The following is a 22,293-nucleotide window of genomic DNA, read 5'->3' as shown; positions in this document are numbered from 1 at the left end:
AAGGTCTCCTGGCATTTTTAAGAAGATTCCCATGCCTCTTATGGAACAAGAGCTGCATTTTGACCTCTGCTATAACCAAATCATGGGACAGCTAGGAGTTTTGTGATGAGATTTTTCCTAAATCTCATTCTATAAAGCTTGTAAAATAATTGGGAAGTTTTGTCAAATTAGGTTTGAGAATCAAATCAAGCCCAGTGAGTGTAAAGTCAAAGTGCGAAACACTAGACTTGAGAATGTTTAAGCCACCACTTCCACTATGAGGCCTCTTGGCTGAGTTCCCTGTTTAGTCTTGATCAGACATGCAGGTGTGGAAATTTATCTCTGGAGCACATATATGAAGTAGTATGCCTTGTTGCTAGCTTTAGACTATTTCATTTTCAAAGGCTGTGTGTACCTGTCATTAATAACCTGTCTTCTGGGTTATATATGGAGGCAGAAGAAGGACCATTGAAACATCTTGCATGTTTTGGAGACCTCTGTAGTGTTATACATTAAACTATTTGCACCTTAATTTTGAAGTATTGTTGACAGTAGTAAGACTTATTTTGTAGGTCAAAGCTTCTAGCTTGAAACAAAACAGTTCCTGTTTTTAAGCTTGCATGCATATATGAACTACTGAAGGTATTTTTTTCTAGACTGCCATTATATTCCATCTTTTTTTCTTATACCTTTCTGATGGGACTTGTAACTCTCTAATTGGACTTGACATCAGACTCATCTGCTTTGTCTGGACTCTATGGGGCCAGACCTAAAGACAAGGTACAATGCTTGTTCCCAAAACAAGCCCCCACATGGCTCACTTTTCTGTGTGTACTTCTGTATTTGTGAGTGTGGGGAGGGAGTTATTCCAGCACCTCTGGATCTTGTCCCCACTAGATCCAATTTTGTGAGTAGACAGTAGGATGGAAGATGTCTTCTGTGTGTCCCTGTCACACTAGCCGGCTGCCTCAAATGCAAATGACTCTATTTGTCATACAAGCCATAGAGCAATCACCCATCCCAAACCACTTGATTGAAAACTCTTAGGAGGTGGCAAAATGAGCCTCCCCAAAGGGGTTTTCCTTACTTCCCTTCTGTGAATTTATTTTTTAAATTAATTTATTTATTTTAATTGGAGGCTAATTACTTTACAACATTGTAGTGGTTTTTGCCATACATTGACAATGACATACTTTGTGAATTTCTTTACAAGCTTAGCTTCTTTCTACTTTGGAGCAGGTTGAAGTATTCCCCCTGTTTTGAGTAGGGGGTAGAAGTTGCCTGATAGCTTTTCTACCCTCAATTAGACACACATGAAGATTACACAATGTACATTTCTTTAAGGTGTGTGAGTGGGTGGGGGGTGAGCTTGAGTTTCTCTGTACAAGTAGTAGAGAAGAGTTTGGCATGAAATGAAGGAAGATCTCAAGTTGAACAGAATTGGCATTTATCAATGACAGTTTAGAATTTTGGAGCCCACCTGTGTTTTGTCTTGTGTTCTGTTATCTGGATTACCAATCTGGTTCCCTTACTGGGAATCAGTAGAGTGTTATCACTCTGCTGTCAGATGCACATTTGCCTTCTGCTCGAAAGGAGAAAGGAGACCTAGTGATGGCCAGACCCAGAGAGGACTCCTCTGTGTTGACACGAACTTCCTTTTCTCCTGCAGGGCTTGCCCAATCACCACTGGAGAATCACTTTTATTAATAAGTGCTACAAACTGTGTGACACGTACCCAGCTCTCTTGGTGGTTCCATATCGTGCCTCTGATGAAGATCTTAGGAGAGTTGCAACTTTTCGATCCCGAAACCGAATTCCAGTGAGTACTGCAATTCATGTCTTTTGTAAAGGGTGCCATGAGAATGGTAGTCAAGTAATTTAGAGAAACACTCTTTTGGAATTTCAGTCCCACAAGATATTATCAAATGTCTTCTGAGTGCAAAGCAGCAGGCCAAATGAGGAAAGAAGTAAGACGTTACCTGCCCGCACCCCCCCCCCCCAGAAGCTTGCAGTCAAGGATAGAGCATGAACTCAAGTAGTTTTTATATAGGAGAGGGAACAGGTAGCACTAGGTGAAAAGGAAGAAGGGAGGACAGGGTCTCTGTGGCTTCTCTATTTGTAGCACAGTGATTAACAGGTGTGAGGCTCTTGGTCAGTGTCAGTTGACACGTTAGAAACAACACTAGAAATACCCTATGTTATGGAGCCTGTAATTACAGGCTTTTACTTAGCACCTTTATTAGGATTCGTCTATCTGCATCACGTTTGTAAGCTGCATTCAAACCATTAGCAATCTTGAGACAAGTGCGGATTATCCCAAACAGTATATTACAGTATCACTGGACCTAGTTCATAAAGTAGTGTTTCGGTTCTTAAATATTTATGGATGAGTTGCACTATAAATCTTATTGACTAAAGTGTCTATAAATCATATTGACTAAAAATTTAGAGAATTTTTCCCCTCTGTTAGTTTTCAGGGCATCTCATAATAAGTACATTGTTTTTGACTTTGAAAAACAGAGGTTGAGGAAATTAAACTTTAATGTTATGTCACCTTTGACTTCCAAGTCTAGACATTTTTTTCCTTAAAAGAATATTTGTGTGAAACTTTTATGTAGTATCAACATAATATGCAGAGAAGGCAATGGCATCCCACTCCAGTACTCTTGCCTGGAAAATCCCATGGATGGAGGAGCCTGGTGGGCTGCAGTCCATGGGGTCTCTAAGAGTCGGACACGACTGAGTGACTTCACTTTCACTTTTTACTTTCATGCATTGGAGAAGGAAATGACAACCCACTCCAGTGTTCTTGCCTGGAGAATCCCAGGGACAGGGGAGCCTGGTGGGCTGCCGTCTATGGGGTTGCACAGAGTCGGACACGACGGAACTGACTTAGCAGCAGCATCAGCATAATATGAATTGTAATTAAAATGCACTTGGTTCGCTAAGGGCAAGTGTCTGTTCATATCTTCATGAGGTATATATTATACTTGGAAGTATGGTCTTTAGCTCATTTTGCTAGAATGCTGTGCTAATGAAGCAGAGTTACCAGTGCGCTCCTCTTCTGCTCTGCTGAAACATACTTTTCTGTGCTGTAGCCACAGACTCCACCCCTCTCCTGGCCAGCTGTGTTGCTAAGACATGCCTTGCCCACAGGAGAAAGGATTAGGATAATGTGGGTTCATTTTGTTCACTCCTTCATTCAATGAGTATTTATTGAACATCTACTGTGTCAAAAGTGCATGTGAGTGCACATGTACATGTGTGTGAATTTCATGCGATTAAGGGCAGGAGAGGAAGTGAAAGAACTGAGTCAAGTCCACTGTGCTCAGGCTGCCATGTTTATCCAGCATTTCCCACAGTTCTGAGTGAATGGAAACCCACTGTAGAGCAAATAGAATGCTTAGCTTTTTACTTAGCTATTTTATTGATCCTCCTTACCTTGTAATGGGCACCGATTTGCATTTTTTTTCCTAAAAAAACTTAAGGCTAAACTGTCCATCCCCTCTCTATAGATTACAGTGCTTAATAATATCTAATAATTGATGATGTACTCTTTCTGATACAACTCCTAACCACCAGACTCTTGAATGTAACCCAGGAAACGTATTTCCTTTTTAATAATAAATCATTAATATTTGATATTCAGTTCTTTAAAAAAACTCATAAACATACAAAAAGAATTGATGAGAAAGCAGTCTTATTATGTTATCCATAAATAAGATGTATAGTGTTAAAATATCACTGAATAATAAAATAACCCACATGCATTAATGTTCCCATTAAATGGGTACATATTCCTTTGTTCTCCAACAGGTTGGTTTTAATGTTATTGAATTCTTTAACATATAAGTAACATATTTATTTATTTTAGACATTTAAAAAAAATACTGTTAAAGATCAAGGAGACTGCCATCTAGTGAGGACCACACTTAACATTTTGATATATGTTATTCCAGACTTTCTTCTATGCATACATATTTTTATTTGAAAAAAATGAAATTACTCTGTGGTTTGTGTCTCAATCTGCTTTTTCTACCTAGCGTTTATCTTGGAAAGAACCTTCCACACTGTTGACTCTCTGCTCATGTGCCAGTATATGGAGTCAATCAGTTTTCTATTGTGAGACATTTAGCTTCTTTCTAACCTTTTGCTATTATAAACAGTGTTTTGCTGGCTAAATCTTTGTGTACATTGTTAATTATTTATGGCTTCTACATATTAACTTCAATAAGAATAACCTAATATAATAGCATATACTTTTAAAGCACTCATGGTAGTTGATGTTGTAAAGTTTATATTATTTGTACCTGGTCTGGCTATATAGCAAGCATCCTTTTTATAAAGGTAGAAAAGAAGAAGAAGCAAGTAAGAGGTGAAACAACTCATAAGAATAGCGTTTCTTAACATGGCCTGTTGATTCCAGTCTTAAATCTCCCAAGCAGAGAGAAGTGGGGAAGAAGAGCAGAGAGCACTGGGGAATGAGGGTCTTTATCAAACAATAAATGTCTTGTATATACAGCAATTTGCTCTTTTAAAAGTGATCTCGTTTGGGGAATTGCCTGGTGGTCCAGTGGTTAGGACTCTGCATTTCCACTGCTGAGGGCCCAGGTTTGATCCCTGGTTGAAGAACTAGGATCTCACAAGCCACCTAGTGTGGCCAGAAAAAAAAAAGTGATCTTGTATCAAATCAACATATTGTACACCTTAAATTTACCTATTGTTGTAGGTCAAGTGTATCTCAGTAAACCTGAAAAAATTAAATTAAAAATATATAGATACATAAAAGTGATCTCACATCTTTTCTCTCTTGGAGGCCAAGCCATGGCAGGTGGGTGGGCACGTCTCACCTCCACACTGTAGATTAGAAAATGGAGCTTGTACCCAGGCTCGCAGTCCTGAGCCTTTGGACTCTTAGTCAAGGCCACAGTGGTATTTTGACTGGGCCCTGGCAGGTGCAGACACTCAGTTGAATGAGTATTCATTCATATTACCATATAATCTCTTCTCACTAACCTGTTATATTATTATACACTGCAATTTTTATGGACATCAATGCCTGTAATTTGCCAGAGTGGGGAGATGACTTCGAAGATGACAGCGTACTTGGCTTTGTATTAAGTGAGCTCGAACACTTCTGCGGTTCTTGTGCCTGATTTTCATGGGTTTTTATACTCTGTGCTGGATTTATGTGTTCTCCATTTGTCCTCCCAACAGTGCCACACCATCACGTGGCTCCATATTTTATGAAAGAGGGAAAGGAAGTGACAAGAGGCCGTGAGCTCAGTACCCAGGTCAGAACCACCGCAAGAGGTGTGCCTGTCCCAGAGCTCATGCTGTCACCCACCATGCTTACCTCCCAGCTCCTGTGTGTGTGTTTTTTTTTTCTTTTAACAGCTTTATTGAGATAGAGTTCACCTGCCAAACTATTCAGTCATTGAAAGTGGACAGTACTGTAGTTTTGGCTATGTTACATTGTTAGCTTCCTTTTACAGTCTTGTTTCTTAGGTGCTATGAGCTGAAAACCAGGTAGCAAAGTGTGCTGGGCTTGTGTGTGAAATTAGAGAAGGTTGATTCTGAGAAAAAGCTTGAAGAGCTCTCCCAGGAGGCAGATGTCCAAGCTTTGTTATGGAGACCCTGGCAGCTCTATGGCTGTCCTGAGGTTCTGTTTGCTTCCTTTGGGTTTTCTGTGTTAGATTCTAGAATTGAGACTATCGGGAAAATGACTTGCAGGCATGAGTTGAGATTATAGAGACAGGACCAGGGCTGGTTTCCTTTATCTCTCACCTTTTACTGAAGCTGTTTCTGGGTGATGACAAATCTGGTGCAAGCTTCAAGACTAAAATAAAATGTCTGAAGCTTTCTATTTCAAGTGATGTAACTATTTTTAGGTTAGCATTTAACATTTTTAGATGTGGTGCAAATTGAGAAAAGACTAGTCAAGCAATTAGTTGTTCTTATTGGCTCTGAATCGTCCTAACGGTTAAACATGTGTTTCTGGGCACACAGGGAAATCAGAGGTGAACAAACATCCTATTTTGGCAAAATCAGTTTCACTTCATCATGATTGTTAGGGCTCTCTTTTCTTATGGTCTTAATTGAGATTTAGTTGTTTTCTTGATAGTTTAAAATTTCTGAACCAACTGTAGGTGCTGTCATGGATCCATCCCGAAAACAAGACCGTCATTGTGCGTTGCAGTCAGCCTCTTGTTGGTATGAGTGGTAAACGAAATAAAGAGGATGAGAGATATCTCGACGTCATCAGGGAGACAAACAGACAAGTTAACAAACTCACGATCTATGATGCAAGACCCAATGTCAATGCAGTGGCCAACAAGGTGAGTGTATTTCGTGACATGGTTCTACCTTATATACAGAGTGCAGTGTTTCACATGAATGTTGTTGTCATGACTGGTCAACATGTGGATTTAAATTCATTAAACTTTGCTTAGATCAGGAAATGAGTTCACTAAGGTAGAAAGTAGTTTTAATCATAAAACATATCTGAAAATTTGATTTCCTTAAAATCAAATGAAGGGGGCTGCCCTGGTGGCCCAGTGGTTGAGACTTCGCCTTCCAATGCAGAGGGTGTGGGTTTAATCCCTAGTCGGGGACCTGGGATCTTATATGCCTCATGGCCAAAAACCAAAACATAAAATAGAAACAATACTGTAACAAATTCAAAAAAGACCTTAAAAATGGTACACATAAAGAAAAATCCTAAAAAAAAAATTCAAATGAAAGTCAACTTTTGATAAACTAGGCAAGTCTAGAGCTGTAATGAACTTGGGTTTTGGCCAAGATCTCAGGCATGTGTTAGAATCTCTTTGGAACCCTTTAGGCTATTGATGGTCATCCTCAATGTCAACACTATGTCATTCTCAGTGTATACACTAGGGAGGCATCTGTGGGGATTGTGAGAAGCTGTAATTGTTAAAATCCTAAATTTGTATCTTTATCTAAGCAGTCTTGTCTCTAAACTCAGAAATGTGTGTTCTCAGTTATATGAAATAATCCAAGAAATGAGGAGCTCCATGTATATGAATTTTACAGTTATTTGTGCATGCGTGCCAAGTCACTTCAGTCGTGTCCGACTCTTTGTGACTGTATGGACTCTAGTCTGCCAGGCTCCTCTGTCCATGGGATTCTCCAGGTGAGATTACTGAAGTGGGTTGCTGTGCCCTCCTCCAGGGGATCTTCCTAACCCAGGGATGGAACCCGAGTCTTTTATGTCTCCTGCATTGGCAGGCGGGTTCTTTACCACTAGTGCCACCTGGGAAGCCCTGGTGTCAGTGTCTTCAGAGAATTATTTCTCCAGGGTTTCCTTGGCCTTCTTAAGCAGAGTATGCTGAGTACACCTAGGTAAAGTGATAAGGCAGTGTTGCTTGCAGGGGCCCCTCAGCAGCTGCTGCGAAGGCTGTTTGCCCCTGCACGATATGGTCCCAGACTCAGAAATACCTTTGACATTCAGTTTCAACTTTGGTTTTATTTTTTTCCTTTTCTCATTTCCAGTTGTCACTTATACATGTTCACAGTGGGCCTGCCCCATCCCAGCTTTGAGATTTATTGCTGCTGGTCAGATGTAGGCTTACATTTCATCATCTTGGATATTTTACTTATCCTGAAGTCATTTACCTGGCATCTTGCATTATTGAAAGCACAAGGCAAGAGCCTGAAAGCAAAACAAGTCCTGAAGCAGCTCACCTAGATGTGGTAGTTTCCTAAACAGACCCTGTAATGTCTCTCTACATGGGCATGTGTGTGGAGCTCCATTTACAATTATTCGCTCACAGATCATGCACCTGACACCTTTACTCCTGGGGAGCCCCCTGCCCCTTGTGTATTTTTGGACCAGCTATTTGTTACTGCAGTTGATTTGGGTTTAGATAATGAAAATGATTTTGAAATTATCTATAAAGCAATCATGAAGTGAAATCAATCAATAGATTAGGAATAAGAAGAAAATGTTTAGTAAATTCAGCCCACATATAAATATCTTGTTGTATTATCCTTACTTTTATATTTCTGCTATCCTTCATGTATAATTCAGAGTTGAATACATGCATAAAATGAAGTATTTCCATGTATACATTTAGCCTGAAACAGATATGATATAACATTAAAATGAGGTATTTAGAAAGGATATTTTAAGGTATATAAAATGCATAAAATGAATACCTTTATCATATTAACTCTAAAGCTCATTTTTGTAGCAGTAGAATTATTGAATGCCTTTTTAAGACTCAGGAAATTTGCCTGTGTGTCTAGTCTGTTTAGGAATGAAAGGAAGGAAAGTATTATGGGAAAAAAAAAACCTAGGCTTGAAAAATCTGTGTATCATTCTTTAAAAACCACATTCAGGGTCCCCTCCTCTCTCAGCTGTGTCTTCCTAGCCATCTATCCATGGCAACAGTCTGTATATTGTACTAGGTAACTTGGGTTGTTCTTTTTTGTTGAAGAGAACTGAAAAGAAAACTTCAAAACTAATCTGAGTTGGAGATTTTGAACTTTTGGTAACTCACTCTGCGCTTGACTAATAGATTTTTACCCTTCTGACTTCTCTTTGAATCTAATTATTTTGCCCTTACGGATATTTAGAAATTTACAACCCCAGATGTAACAAGCATTTTAAATTAAACAAACAAACAAAACCCAGAGACAGACAAGATCCAGCACCCTGTGATGAATTAAAGTGGGGTTGTATTAATGTCTGTTTGGCAGGAACTTTGGCAATGAATTATTACTTTTTCTGTGTATCATCTTCAGTTATTTAAAAAAGAAACTCCAGCATTCGGAATGTCTTTGAAAAATCAGTAACTGTTTACAAACCACATGTCACGTGTCCATGGGAGGGTGATGTGTGTCTTTGTGTGAGAGGCTTGCAGAGCTAGTTCACAGTGGAACAGGCACACTCCTGTTGTGACCTCCGATTGTAGCTGCAAGGTGTTATTCCTTGAAATGTGACCCATGTGGGTGTATATTCGTTAGCTGATAGCTATTTAAAAACAACCAAGTGAATATTTGTTGTCTACTACTGATGCTATTTGTACCAAGCTTTAAAAACACACTACTGTTTAAATAAAAAACAATTTCTCACCTGGAGTCTGTGGAGATCGAGGCCTCTGGCTTGTACATAGGTCTCCAGGTTTGAAGTTCAAGTGGTAGCCTTACTTCTACTGTAGGAAACCTTCTCTGTGACTAACCCTGGGGAAAAAAACTGTAGGATGTATTGGCCCTTCTGTCCCGAGCTACAATTGTTGTAAATAAAAAGAGAAGAGGTTTTCTGTGGCAGTGGCAGGCATGTGGTTTGTCTGTCCTTGGCTTTGACTGTTTACTTACCTTTACTTGTGAGTTTACATATTCATATGTTTTTATGATGTTAATTAGCATCCTTCCATTTCTGCTTGCTTTCTTCACAGGTTCCTGAATGATTTAACCTTTTCTTAAAAGGCCAGGGGCCATGTGTTCCATGGCATTTTCAAACATTAAGCAGAAATCAGCCCAGTTCCTAAACAAAACCATAGCATTTCTTTTTGTCTTCGTGGAAAACAGGCATCTTCACGACCCTGTGAAGGGGAAGTGATGCCCACCCTGGCAGGTTGATGCTGGCAGGCACCACGGCAGGTGGCGGCCATCTCACCTCCTCTTGAAACCTTTTGTCCTTCGAGGGCCAACCATGTGCAGCACTGTCCCTGGTGTTTTTGCATAGCACATGGACAGTCACAGGGCACTAGAAAAGATTCAGGCTTTGAAATCAGATGACTTAAATTCTGCTTACCTCTGACTTTGGGGTAGTTAAATAGCATCTGTTCTCATTTGCAAAATGGAGATAGTAATACCTGTCTTGTAGCATTGTTATAAGAATTAGATACAATGATGTAAAGCAAGAATCACCGTATCTGGGATGTCAGAGAGGCTCATTAAATGGTGGCTGGTGTTAGCTGTTATAGAGCCCAGCTCCTTTTAATCTTAGGAGACCTCAGTAGTATTATCTCCTGTTCTTCAAGAGACAACATTGAGGCTCAGAGAGGTTAAGTGTTTTGCCACAGGTTGCACAGCAAAGAGGGGCTGAAGCTGAGCTATCGACCTGGGTCTGTCTCCAAAGCCTATCTTTTTCCTCTAGCTCATCGTGTCCCATGTGAGCCTGCCCTCGGAGTACTGTTAAAATCAGATAGAAGATGAGAACCATTCAGGACCAGCTCTTGCCTTTCCAGATCCAGAAGAAGAGCTAGTAATTAGAGAACATTTTGAAAATGATTTTTTTCTTGCAAATACAGATTCCCAATAAATTGCCAGCTCCCCATCATTTTTTTCCAGCTCAGAGTGTGACTAATATTGTTGAGGTCTAGTGTCAGATAGGAAGTCGAGTCACATCAATTATTAAATCAAAGTTACAAGGTTTTAGGTTAAGATTTGGATGACTAATAACCTTTGAAATATTTGTGTAAGTAATGGAAGAAATAGAAAACCCAACTTACTGTTTTGTGTATCTTGTTTCTTAGGCAACAGGAGGAGGATATGAAAGTGATGATGTGTATCATAACGCCGAACTTTTCTTCTTAGACATTCATAACATTCATGTTATGCGGGAATCTTTGAAAAAAGTCAAAGACATTGTTTATCCTAATGTGGAAGAATCTCATTGGTTGTCCAGTTTGGAATCTACTCATTGGCTGGAACATATCAAGGCAAGTATATATTTTGAAAAAAAGATGTCTATATATAAAAAGAAAATAATTGTTCAGTGAAACAGGAAATTGTTTTAATTCCTTAAATTGAAAAAAATTGAACAGTGAGAGAAACAATATTTGTTGTATAGGGCCGACAGTTTGTGTTTCTTTACAATTTGCTTACCTAAAGTAAAGATATTCTTGAGAGTTTGTGGAGATATCACTTTCCAACTCATCAATAGCGAGTAGTTGAGCCTTTCCCCCAGGTTTATGTAACCATTACTGCATACGACCTACAAGAATCTGGAGCAATTGTTTTTATTGAAACTAATCTCAATGGACTTAATTTAAAGAATGAGTTTCGTGTTTTTATTATAGTCAATCCTTCGTCTTGATAGAAGCATCAGAAACTTCCATTCTTTTAAAAGTACATGAAACTATGTGAGGAAACTAACAACTTTAGAAACTGCAATTTATTTCTGTAAACTGACAAGGGACTTCCCTTGTGGTCCAGTGGTTGGGGGCTCTGTGCCTCCCTACAGAGGGTGCAGGTTTCATCCCTGGTTGGGGAGCTTATATATGTGTTTGTGTTCTCCCAAAGTTTATATGCTGATACCCTGACCCTCAGTACCTCAGGGTGTGACCTTTTTTGGAAAGAGGGTCATTGTAGATGTGATTGGTTATGACAGGTTCATACTGGGGTAGTGTGGACCCTTAATTCAATAAGGCTGGTGTCCTTATGAAAAGGGGAGATTCGGACACAGAGACATGCTCAGAAAGATACCATCTGAAGATTGAAATTATCCTACCAGAAGGCAGGAACTACCAGAAGCTTCGAGACAGGCCTGGAACAGGTCCTTCCCTAGAGCCTTCAGAGGGAGCATGACCCTGCCCACACCTTAATCTCGGACTTCTAGCCTCCAGACCTAAGAGATGATACATTTCTGTCGTTTAAGCCCCCAGTCTGTGTGACACTATTATGATAGCCCTAGTGAACTCATATAATCACATATGTGAAAGAAGGTTTGACATGTAGTTTGGCTTTGTGTCTGTTTGTCTTGTTTTTTAATACCTACTTACCTCAGTTTCCCTGGTGGTAAAGAATATGCCTGTAGTGTGGGAGACGTGGGTTCGATCCCAGGGTCAGGAATATCCCCTGGAGAAGGGACTGGCAACCCATTCCAGTAGTCTTGCCTGGAGAATTCATGGACAGAGCAGCCTGGCGGGCTACAGGCCATGGGGTCACAAAGAGTTGGACACGACTGAGTGACTAACACTTTTCACTTTCACTTTGTCTTTGAAAGCAGTTTCTGCAGAGGAAAAGCAATAAACCTTGTAGTTCCTGGCCTTCCATTTTCAGAACATTTCCTGTTCTAGACGTTAAGAGTATTTTAAAGCAGGACTTTTTACTAAAGGCTTTAAGTTCAAATTTAAGCAGTCCCTTCCAGCTGGCCATTTACTCGCATGTTTTTCTTTGCCAGCTTGTTTTGACAGGAGCCATCCAGGTCGCAGACAGGGTTTCTTCGGGGAAGAGCTCGGTGGTGGTGCACTGCAGTGATGGTTGGGACAGGACGGCCCAGCTGACATCCCTGGCCATGCTCATGTTGGACAGCTTCTACCGGAGCATCGAGGGCTTTGAAATATTGGTCCAAAAAGAATGGATCAGTTTTGGACATAAATTCGCATCTGTAAGTAAACAAAACTAATTTTTAAATTATCTGGTCATTACCACCTGGGATTAAAAAAAACTAGTTTGTGAAACCACTGATTTCCTTTTAAAAAGAAAATCTGAGTAGTATTACAAAAAAACACTCTGCGGGTTTGAAAATGTGTGGCGCCTTGGGTTTAGCCAGTCTTTTCAGGAGACATGTTCATCCATCTGTGCCATTTACAGTTTCACTTGAAAGTGATATGGAAAGTGTTTCAGTTCAAACTGTACAAAAGAGGGAAGATACTCCTTTCTCAACTAATATTATAACTACTAGAGCCAAATATTTGTAGATATGCTAGACTTTTTGTTGAGGCTTTTGCTGTTTTCTGATAGATATTTTGAAGACCAAGAGAACCTATTAAAATGTCTGTTTGCAGGTCTGGTTTCCAGACACCCTTTGAATAAGCACTTTGAACAAGTTCCACGGATGGTTCTCCTGAAGTGAACCCATAAACCATTTTAGAAACACTGCTGTGTAGCCTTGTAGCCTGCATCTAAATTTCATAAGTACTGTGAACAGCATTGTCAAGTAGAAAGAATCATTGTTAATGGTCAAGTTTTTGACTTATCTTTGAGAAAAAAACTTTTTTAAAAAGAATTTTTTAATTATAATAATCACACCCTTTTGGATATGGTTTCAAGATTTGAAATTTTCAGATTGGTCCCATAGCAACTGGTAACAGTTTGCAGGGTGATCTGCTCCAGTCTACCTGCAGCTGCACAAAATTCTGATCGGATAAAATAGTTGTAATGCTCACATGGGATCATGATGCTTTCTCAGTTTGCATTGATATTTTTAGAAGTTTATCTGCTTAATTTCCATTGTTTTGAAACCTTACATTATTTTCTTTATTGCCATGGGGAAAAATACTATTCACTCTCTGAGAAACTTGGTGTTTGGAAGGCAGATTACTGAGTTGTGACTGTCCCATTTTGTGGGTTATACCTTTCTCAGTTTTAAAACAAATCATCAATTCCTTTCAGAGAATAGGTCATGGTGATAAAAACCACGCCGACGCTGACCGATCTCCTATTTTTCTCCAATTTATTGATTGTGTATGGCAGATGTCAAAGCAGGTAAGAGATATATTGGATGAAAATACATTTCACCTCATCTTTAAATATCTTGATACAATATCTGGGATTTGTGTCAGAGTAACACAGGGTAGAGTTAGAGATATAACAAGTTTGGCCATGTGCAAATAATTCTGGACACCAGGTGATGGGTACATGGGGTTCACTTTTTAATCCTCACTACTATTTATATTGACTGGAATTTTTCATAATAAAGTTTTAAAATGTAATATTTAACTATACTCTCTCTGCTAATGGAAGAGCAGTGCAATTGACACCACCAGTCATCATTTCCAATTTATCCTACCCTGGTGTTTGTGTATGGGCATGTCTGCTCCCTTAGACTGCTGTAAATAAATCACCTCAAATATCCTGTACGCTCAGGAGAACCCCAGAAAATGGGCTTGTTTTCCCTTTTTGACTCTTTATTCCTTTACTTGATGCTCATTTATGCTCTCCAGCCCTGGGCAGAGCACCAACAGATGAGCCGTAGGGCGCTGCAGACCTCAGCCTCAGCTGTCTCCCCAGAACAATTATGCACCTCTTCTGAGCTCTATGAGATAAGCCTCAGGTTTTCAAGTGTTCCTTACCCATTTGTTTCTGTCTAGTTCCCTACAGCTTTCGAATTCAATGAACGGTTTTTGATAACAATTTTGGATCATCTGTATAGCTGCCGCTTTGGTACGTTCTTATACAACTGTGAATCTGCTCGCGAGAAACAGGTGAGTGAAAAATGCTCATCTTTTTGGTTAAAGGGTCACCAAAATATGTCTAGTCTGCCATGAAATACGAAGAACTTGATAGCTTGGCTTGTGGTGAATGCAGAGTGTCTCATTTTGTACCCCACGCTTGGGCGTTTTCACTTCAACCAGAGGTTATTGAGTTTGTGGTGTGGCCTTCGTGGGTAAGACGTTGACTTTTCCCTCAGAGAGTAAGATTGATTTTTTTGTTGGGGTATAGATGATTTACAATACTATGTAAGTTTCAGTATATAACACAGCAATTCAGTAGTTTTATAGATTATACTCCATTTAAAGTTCAGTTCAGTTCAGTCACTCAGTCGTATCTGACTCTTTGAGACCCCATGGACTGCAGCACGCCAGGCTTCCCTGTCCATCACCAACTCCCAGAGCTTACTCAAACTCATGTCCATTGAGTTGGTGATGCCATCCAACCATCTCATTCTCAGTTGTCCCCTTCTCCTCCTGCCTTCAGTCTTTCCGAGCATCAGGGTCTTTTCAAATGAGTCAGTTCTTTGCATCAGGTCGCTGAAGTATTGGTATTTCAGCTTCAGCACATTAAAGTTATTATGAAATAATGGTTATATTTCCCAATGCTGTATATCCTAGTAGCTTATTTAGTTTATACCTAATAGTTTGTACCTGTTACTCCCCCACCCCTATACTGCCCCTCCCACCTTCCCTCTCCCTGCTAGTAATCACTAGTATGTTCTCTACATTGGTGAGTCTGTTTCTGTGTTCTACATTTCTTTACTTATATTATAGATTCTTCATATAAGTGAAAACATACAGTATTTCTCTTTCTCTGACTTACTTCACTAAACATAATCATCCCCTCCAGGTTCAGCCATGTTGCTGCAATTGGCAGCACTTCATTCTTTATGGCTGAGTAGTAGTCCATTGTATATACATGACACATCTTATTTGCCCATTCACCTGTTGATAGACACTTAGGTTGCTTACATATCTTGGCTATTGGAGTAAGCATGGCTATTAAAGGCATGCAAGGTCACCCTCCCAAAACACCATAAAAATGTCAGTAAGGGAAAATTTTTAAAAGGCATTAACTCATAAGAGCAGGGGGAAATAAGAAAGGAGACACAGTAACAAACTTGGAAGCTGGAAAGATAGTAGCTAAGTGGAAAATAACTTCACTTGAGAATCTCATACGAGCAGTAGGGAAGGCAAGAACCAGTCCACTTTGCATCGCAGGAACCCCAGATGACTCAGGGCTTCTGGGGCAAAGGGGGAGGGATAAGATACCCTGAAGGCGTGTTTAGAATAAGCAGGCAGCTTTCCTGGATCACGCCCACCCATCTCTACACTTGAGGACAGAGGTTTCTTCTCGAGAAAGAGTGAGAGTAGGTCTCCAGGCTGGAGACCTGAGTGTCATCAGGGATTGAGTGAATGGAACAGCTGGCCTGTGAGGGCCTCCGCCCATGTCCCCTGCTGACTCCTTACATCCTGGCAGCAGGTCCTTATCTTTCAGGTAGGAGCCTTCTCTGTTGGCAGGGAAGGAGAGAGAAGGGAACCCTTGGATGTTGCTGGTGTGGGTGTAAAATATCATGGGAGCCAGCATTTCTACTCCCGGGTATGTACCCAAGAGGGAGGAAAACAGGGGTAAGGCAAAAACTTAGTGCAGGACAGCCCTACTCATAATAGCTAAAAGGCCTCAACAACCCCATCATCCATCAGCTGATGAACAGACAAACTAAATGTGGTCTCTCCATTCAATGGAATATTATCCAGCCATCAGAAGGAATGGAGTTCTCACCCACATCACAAATGCATGACCCTTGAAAATATGCTTACTGAAAGGAGTCAGACATAAAAAGGCACATACAATATGATTACATTTATCTGAAATGTCTAGAAAATCAAGTCCATAGAAACAGAAAGCAGACTAGTGGTTGACAGGGGGCTGAGGGAGGGGAGCATGGGGAGTTCCTTCTTAGTGTGTATGGGCCTTCCTTTGGGGATGATGAAAATGTCTTAGCACTTGACAGAGGTGGTGGTTGCACACCATGGAGAAAGTACTAAAAGCATTTTAGTACTAAAAGTCTACCATTGTAGACTAAAATGATGAATTTTATGGTATATGAACTACACTGAACTTTTAAAAAAAACAGAAAGAATCATCTCTGGAGAAAGCGACTAGCCCAAGAAGAAGGACCTCAGCATTTGCTGAGTCATAGCAATCTAAACCCTAAACATGGATCTCATCAAAGCTACGCTATATATTGGGGATTCCCAGGCAGGGCAGAGGGTGCGAGCACAGCAGCGTGGGGTGGGAGCCATTCTCCCTGTGACAGTGTCAAGAGTTAATGCCTATAAATGTGTAGTCAAAAAATAGCAAGAGGATAGTGTTTCTCCAAGATGTGGAGGTAAGTACCAAATAACCAGATACATTTAAAAAGTCAAACACAGTTGTTTGGGGGAGAAAGGTGAGAGACTGCTTTTTCCATAACAAACCTGGTCTAGCTGTTTGACTTTAAGTCAACTGTGTGCACGTATAAAAATAAAAACAAGCATGCAAATAAAGACAAGGCAGTATAGATTGTGGTGGAGAAAGCAATGGCACCCCACTCCTTCCTTTACTCTTGCCTGGAAAATCCCATGGACGGAGGAGCCTGGTAGGCTGCAGTCCATGGGGTTGCTAAGAGTTGGACTCGACTGAGTGACTTCACTTTCCCTTTTCACTTTCATGCATTGGAGAAGGAAATGGCAACCCACTCCAGTGTTCTTGCCTGGAGAATCCCAGGGACGGGGGAGCCTGGTGGGCTGCTGTCTATGTGGTCGCACAGAGTCGGACATGACTGAAGCGACTTAGCAGCAGCAGCAGCAGTGTAGATTGTGGCATCCAAAAGGGTCAAAAGAAGTTTTAGGTGGATCCCAAGAAGGCAAAATTATGCTGCTGTTATTACTATTCACATTAAAAAAATCTGTATGTTCAAGGGATTTCTTCAGTCACTTATTTCAAGCTGTTCTTTTCAGCTTCCACTTTTATCTTATTGGTCCTTTCTTCTTGATTTTTAAAAAAAATTACATATTTTTAAATTGAAGGGTAATTGCTTTACAGAATTTTGTTGTTCTCTGTCAAATATCAACATGAATCAGCCATAGGTGAATATATGTCCCTTCCCTTTTGAACCTCTCATCACCACAAAGAGTTTCCAGTTCTGCCTTCAATAATTTTAATACTTGCCTTTTTATTTCCCAAGTTTTGATTTTCCTCTATTTATGGTCAGAACTGATAAAAAAAAAAAAAACCTATAATTGAAAATCAGTGAAGATATGAACATCTGTATGAAATGATGGGCACCAGACGGAAAAAATGAAACTTCACTGAAGTTGGGTATCTAGGTGTTTCAAATATCTGGATATTGGTATGATGCATTAAACCTCTGGGTGTTTCATTAACCTAACTATCTAGATGCAAACTGTCAAGTAGACCCAGGTTAAGATTTTGTAGTTTGAACAAACACAAAAATGGAAAAAGTCAGTGAGATCTTGTGATAATTTTTCCTTGCTGCTGAATTCAAAAGAGCATGGTGCCCATCTGTTCGTGAATGTTTTCCCAGCCAGGAATAGTTTTCTTAGGTCAGTGAATTGCATTTAATGTTACAGCATCCTGCCCCTCTGTCTTCCAGCAGAAACAGAGGCTCTCAAGCCATTATGTATGCAAATATCGGGAAGTGGTGCTCAGCACTCCAGGCACAGGAGGCTTTTTGAGCTATTATGGGGATAATGTACATGTGTGATTCAAATTGACGCTCAGCTGTATCACCGCAGCCTGAAAAATGGTTTGTGTACTGGGGTGTGTTTTTACTTAGGCTTTCCACTTTCTCTTTCCTCTAGAAAGTTACAGAAAGAACCGTTTCTTTATGGTCACTGATCAATAGTAATAAAGACAAATTCAAAAATCCCTTCTACACTAAGGAAATCAATCGAGTGTTATATCCAGTTGCCAGTATGCGTCACTTGGAACTTTGGGTGAATTACTATATTAGATGGAACCCCAGAATCAAGCAACAAGTAAGTGAAGTAGCATTGTGAATATAGTGATGTCAAATGAGTACTAGCTTGGGACTTTGATAATGTTATGTAGCAGTTATTTAAAAATATTATGAAAGGAAAAAGAGAGTAAAAAATGACACTTGCTTTTAATCCTAACTTCAGTTAAAAACTGTTTTTAATGCCTAACCATTTATTTTGATTGCTGTTGAACTAATATTTTCCTGCCAATATGAGTAATGCAGTTTTTTAAAACTAAGATCTAAGCTAATTTTTTATTGGAGTATAGTTGCTTTACAATGTTGTGTTAGTTTCTCTGTACAGCAAAGTGATTCAGCTATGTGTATACATGTGCTGTGCTTAGAAGCTCAGTCATGTGTGACTCTTTGCAACCCCATGGACTGCAGTCCACCAGGCTCCTCTGTCCACAGGGATTCTCTAGGCAAGAATACTAGAGTGGGTTGCCATGCCCTCCTCCAGGGGATCTTCCCGACCCAGGGATCAAACCCAGGTCTCCCACATTGCAGTCAGCTTCTTTACTGTCTGAGCCACCAGGGTAGACCAAGAATACCGGAGTGGGTAGCCTGTCCCTTCTCTAGGGGATCTTCCTGACTCAGGAATCAAACTGGGGTCTCCTGCATTGCAGGCGGATTCTTTACCACCTGAGCTACCAGGAAGCCCGTATGTATACATATATCCCCTATTTTTTGAATTTCCTTCCCATTCAGGTCACCACAGAGCATTGAGTAGAGTTCCCTGTGCTATACAGTCAGTTCTCATTAGTTATCTATTTTGTACATAGTAGTATATATGTGTCGGTCCCAATCTCACAATCCATTCCACCCCTGTCCCCCACCTTGGTATCCGTAAGTTTGTTCTCTACGTCTGTGTCTCTATTTCTGCTTTGCATATAAGTTCATCTATGCCATAAGATGTAAACTAATTTAAATCTCTGGAAAATTTCTGAGTTTTCATAGTCAAGTATTTCCTTTAATGACTAAAAGTTGTTACACGTCATAAGAAGGTTCTTTCCAGAAACTAGACTGAGATGATCCTTCAAGGAAATCAAACATTTTCTGTTATCTATTCACATGTATGTTACTTGTCAACTAATATCAGAGTGCTTTTTACCGAAAGTCTTTACTTCTAAAATAAAGATAATTGATCTGTCAAAGGATAGTACAGTCAATTGGCCATTTATCAGTCAAACATGGAAACGGTGATTTTTGAAGCAAAAGACTCCACATTTTATTAAAGGCACAGTCAGGCTTTCTCCCACTACTGCATCCAAGATCAGAAGGAAAATCCAGCCTATTTGTGAGGGCTCAGCAGTACATCCATTGAGCGATTTGTTCTAAGCATTGTAAATATTAAGTATTTGCGATCACTCTTTCTAAAGGTTTGCACACTTTCCTGTGGTTAGGATGGTTGAATACCTGTTCTCCCAGGCCAGTCTTACGTAAGTGTCAGCTTTAATCCCACTACACATAGTCAGGCAATAGAAGGGCCTGGTGCTCAGTCTGACTCTGGATTGTTTGTTCCACTCAGGCAGCTGGCTACACGCCAGTGTGTGTACCCTCTTCCCACCAGGGAGATGCACGTTTAAGCTGGCCCTCTTGTTTCAAGGTCTCTGCTTGCTTGCCTGAAAGCCTTTTGCAGTTTCATGATGGTTGAAATGTATGATCTTTTGGAAAGTGACAGATTCCAGGGCTTGAGAACATTCACTTGTTTAGTTTAGGATTTGAGAAGTACACAGAGGGAGTGTATTTAGCTGTAGTTCTAGCATTTGGAACATCAAATAAAGAGGAAATAGGAATTTTCCCAAGATTCTAAGCACTGTTACACGGGACATGTTTATTTGCTGGTTAAAAAATACTATATAGATGAGCCTTGTTTGTCCTATAAATTTTACCTCTTCTGTATTTATCATGGCTTAAAAAAAATAACTGTTGGTGATTAGAAAATGTTGATAGTTTCTGTACAGTTTCTGTAGTCTCTTCTTCTCATCCATCTGTACTTGGAGAAGCTCTTGAAATTCCATGCATTTAGAGCAATTCACTTATGACATACAAAGGTAATGACAATTGTGTGACAAGTCAGATTTTTAGCAACATCACTGGAAGAATTTACTGTGACGTGTCTCTCCCCCTTACTCTCCCAGAACTGAGCCAAATGGAATTGAGCCAGGTAGGAGTGAACATTTCTTTGATTGAGGTTTTTATTTTCAGACAGCGATTGGTCTGTATTATGATCTGTGAGATTTACTCCAAGAAAATAACTCACCCTTCCTATATAGATTTTCTGAATGTCAAGGGTCCTATACACATCTTTATTTCGTTCGGCATCTTGCATTTTCATCTGCCAAATACCATGCATCAGGCACTGGGGGGACCCAGAGATTAAGAAGAGCTGGTCTCTGTCCACAAGGAGCTCCCAGACTGCAGGGGCGCCCAGGAACAGACGTTGATGATCAAGCTCGAGGAGAAATGTGAACTAAGTGCATCAAATTTCCCAAAAGATCTTATGCAGAACATTATTTCATACAGAAATAGATTACAATCCAATCACACAGGACTTTTCAAATTCTGTAATGTAAACCTAAAAGAATATACTTAACTACTGAAATTGTTCTTCAGTTGTGTGGCCCAGTTGGTATACAGGCAGTTGCTGAATCCCAGGGACATTCACAGCACTATGGTAAACTATTGGTGTTGAAAGATGTAGAAACATATCCAGCCTCTCCCCACAGTGAGCTATTCCCCAAGAAGAAGGCAGGGCTAATGTGCTTTTTTTAAAAGCGGAATCCACTGGCCTTTGCTACAACCTCAAAACTGAGAGTTGATGGCAAGACCAATTCTTATATTTGACAAACTGTGAAGAAGCAAATTTGGTACTTTTATTTAATATGAGGAAGTTTCTCAGGTCAAAAGCCAATGGAGAATTTAGTCCCGTAAACCCTTAGTGAGACCTTCAGCTGCTGGTGTGTTGCATATTGTCCTTTGGGGACATCTGCACTCCATGTGGCTCTGAACCAGGGTTGCCTCAGGCAGATCCTGTTTTACTTAGGATGACAACAAGGACAGATCTTCACAGGCTTACCTGGGTGGGGTTTAAGTCATTTCTCATAGAAAAGTTAGAAAGGAATATGAATATGAAAATCACTTGAAGCCTAAAATACCTGTGTAGCCACTGACTGCCTGTGCCTGGCATGCTCCTTACTTCATACATCATTCCCTGAGGGACATGTCGAGGTGTGGGATTTACAGTCACTTCACTATGAATTTCATTTCTCGCTGTTCTGTCCTGTGATATGCTGTCACAAATGGACTCTTTCCTTCTATTATATCCCTAAATTGGTTCTCTTTGTCTCTAGGCTAATGACTGCTAGACATCTTTTGTACCCACTACCAGACCAAATGATCTTTTTATTTCTAATAGTTTTCTAACTCTATAGCCTTGTCTATCATTGGCAAAAATGATTGTTTTATCTCTCATTTCTTTTTCTTGTCTTGCTGGTACAATAACAAATAGATTCTAGTAGTCATGTGGAAAAGAGAAGTTTTAAAAATAACCAAGAGCATTTTGGAGGAGAGTGTTGAGGAAACCCTTGCCCTGCCACATGTTAAGACTTATCTGAAGCAGAACAGAACCTAGAAACAGAGACCAGAGATGTGGAGGCTGGGGAGGGGGAAGAATGGAGCATCGATGGTAAATGTTTAGTGGTCCATGGTCCTGGCACAGCAAACGGAGCCAGTGCACATGGAGTCCTCTTCCCCAAACCTGCTGCTCCCACCAGCTTCCGCATCTCAGTGCTTGGCAGCTCCATCCTACATGCCCTGGCCAGAAACCTGAATGTCATCCTTTTCCCCCACTTTAAAAACCAGCCTTATTGAGGTATAATTGATACATAATAATCTGCACATGTTCAAAGTGTGCAGTGTGGTAGGTGTTCATATGTGTCTGTACACGTGAGACTCTGACCACATTAGAGGTCGCACACACCCATCCCCAGCAAACACTCCTGTCCCTGTAGGTGAGCTTCCATTTACCACACAGTCATCCTCGCCTTCCCTGCTCTCTCGCCACTTGTCCCAGGCTGTCAGGA

The 22,293-nt window shown here is 40.3% G+C and overlaps 1 protein-coding gene across 6 annotated transcripts in view; it reads left to right on the top strand.

Moving 5' to 3' along the window:
- The window catches only part of MTM1 (myotubularin 1), a 92,469-nt gene that overhangs the window by 65,841 nt on the left and 4,335 nt on the right, over positions 1-22,293 (top strand). For 5 of the 6 annotated variants that reach the window (XM_070365807.1, XM_070365806.1, XM_070365804.1 and 2 more), the window contains 7 exons: positions 1,649-1,798; positions 6,129-6,317; positions 10,482-10,667; positions 12,131-12,337; positions 13,345-13,437; positions 14,043-14,156; positions 18,033-18,209. In XM_070365807.1, coding sequence (XP_070221908.1) covers positions 1,649-1,798; positions 6,129-6,317; positions 10,482-10,667; positions 12,131-12,337; positions 13,345-13,437; positions 14,043-14,156; positions 18,033-18,209 — 1,116 coding nt within the window. The remainder of the gene's footprint in view (positions 1-1,648; positions 1,799-6,128; positions 6,318-10,481; positions 10,668-12,130; positions 12,338-13,344; positions 13,438-14,042; positions 14,157-18,032; positions 18,210-22,293) is intronic. The other variant, XM_070365809.1, reaches the window with a different exon arrangement.

Source organism: Bos mutus, chromosome X, assembly GCF_027580195.1.
Source record: "Bos mutus isolate GX-2022 chromosome X, NWIPB_WYAK_1.1, whole genome shotgun sequence".
NCBI classification, from domain to species: domain Eukaryota; kingdom Metazoa; phylum Chordata; class Mammalia; order Artiodactyla; family Bovidae; genus Bos; species Bos mutus.
The sequence above is the reverse complement of the archived record's forward strand: the minus strand, read 5'-3'. Positions and strand labels throughout refer to the sequence as shown.